The following is a 1116-nucleotide window of genomic DNA, read 5'->3' on the forward strand; positions in this document are numbered from 1 at the left end:
CCTGAGAACTGCAGTAATAATGAGCAGGAAGGAGAAATGAGTGTTTTCATGGGTTAACCTCAGTCACAAAGAGGTAGAACCCCCAAATTGTCTATGGCTTGTGGTGTCATGATACATAGGGTGTCAGCTGGCATGTGGGACCTGGCTCAGCATGGTGTATGGCCAAGCAGGGCACGGCTGTGGCATTTCATGGCATCGCTGGGGCAGGGGCTAATGGCCCCAGGCTGGGATGAAACTGAGTCCTGGCCCATGGGCAGGGTATGGGGATGCCCTGGGAAGACTGGGCAGTGCCCCAGGACCTTACCTACAGACGGAGGTAAGTCCTTGCGGATGGGAATTCAAAACACCTGAATTAAGCTACTGCTCTAAATCACCAGCCAGGAAAACAATGCCGCTCTATGCACTGCACAGGAGCTTAAAGTGGGCTCAACCACAGTGTCTAACATTAACCAACTATAAAATATTCTAGTCTATAAAATAGTCCAATTGGACAAACCGCATTAGAGACAAAAAAAAAAAATTGGCAGGAAAATAAGTGAACATGAGACTCAAATGAGACTAAAGAGGCTTCATTCTGCTTCTAAATGAAAAGCAGATTGCTCAGTATAAAGTACAGGATGAGAGGAAAATGTATTCATCCCAGACTTATTTCTTAAGTCCCAGCTAAATAGTGCTGCTGGTGGTACAGTGTCAGTGGCTTTATGGGACTCAGCTATAGACATCTTCTCTCCAGAAATGCTGGTGAGTAAGGCACTGGGGGACTGGGAGAAGGGGCTTCCCAAAGCAGGTTTTTGGTGGGCTTGGGAAACCCAGATGTCTGCTGTTCTGGCCACATGGCATTTTGCTTTCTAGCAAGCAGCGGACAACCAAAAGCAAGTGCTTCACAAGTGCAATGCCTTGTTCAGTCCTGGTTCATCCTGCCATCAGTGACTTCTCATGCAGAAGTGACACACACATAGAGACTTCACACTCTTCCTGGTGAAAGACCCTCGTAACTCATCATGACTTCTCCACCCCCAGTCTTCTTGAGGAAGGCTGAAACTGTTGACCCCAGGGCCCAGAGGAATGCCAGAAGGAGGAGCACCACACAAGGGAAACTGAGACTGGTACTAAGAA

General features: G+C 48.0%; 1 protein-coding gene across 1 annotated transcript in view; it reads left to right on the forward strand.

The window, feature by feature from the left end:
• The first annotated feature begins 266 nt into the window (after window positions 1-266).
• EDIL3 (EGF-like repeats and discoidin I-like domains 3) overlaps window positions 267-1116 on the forward strand; it is a 302894-nt gene continuing 302044 nt past the window's right edge. The window contains exon 1 of the mRNA XM_010578088.1: window positions 267-316. Coding sequence (XP_010576390.1) covers window positions 267-316 — 50 coding nt within the window. The remainder of the gene's footprint in view (window positions 317-1116) is intronic.

The sequence above is a fragment of the Haliaeetus leucocephalus genome, unplaced genomic scaffold (assembly GCF_000737465.1).
Source record: "Haliaeetus leucocephalus isolate CR32 unplaced genomic scaffold, Haliaeetus_leucocephalus-4.0 Scaffold598, whole genome shotgun sequence".
NCBI lineage: Eukaryota > Metazoa > Chordata > Aves > Accipitriformes > Accipitridae > Haliaeetus > Haliaeetus leucocephalus.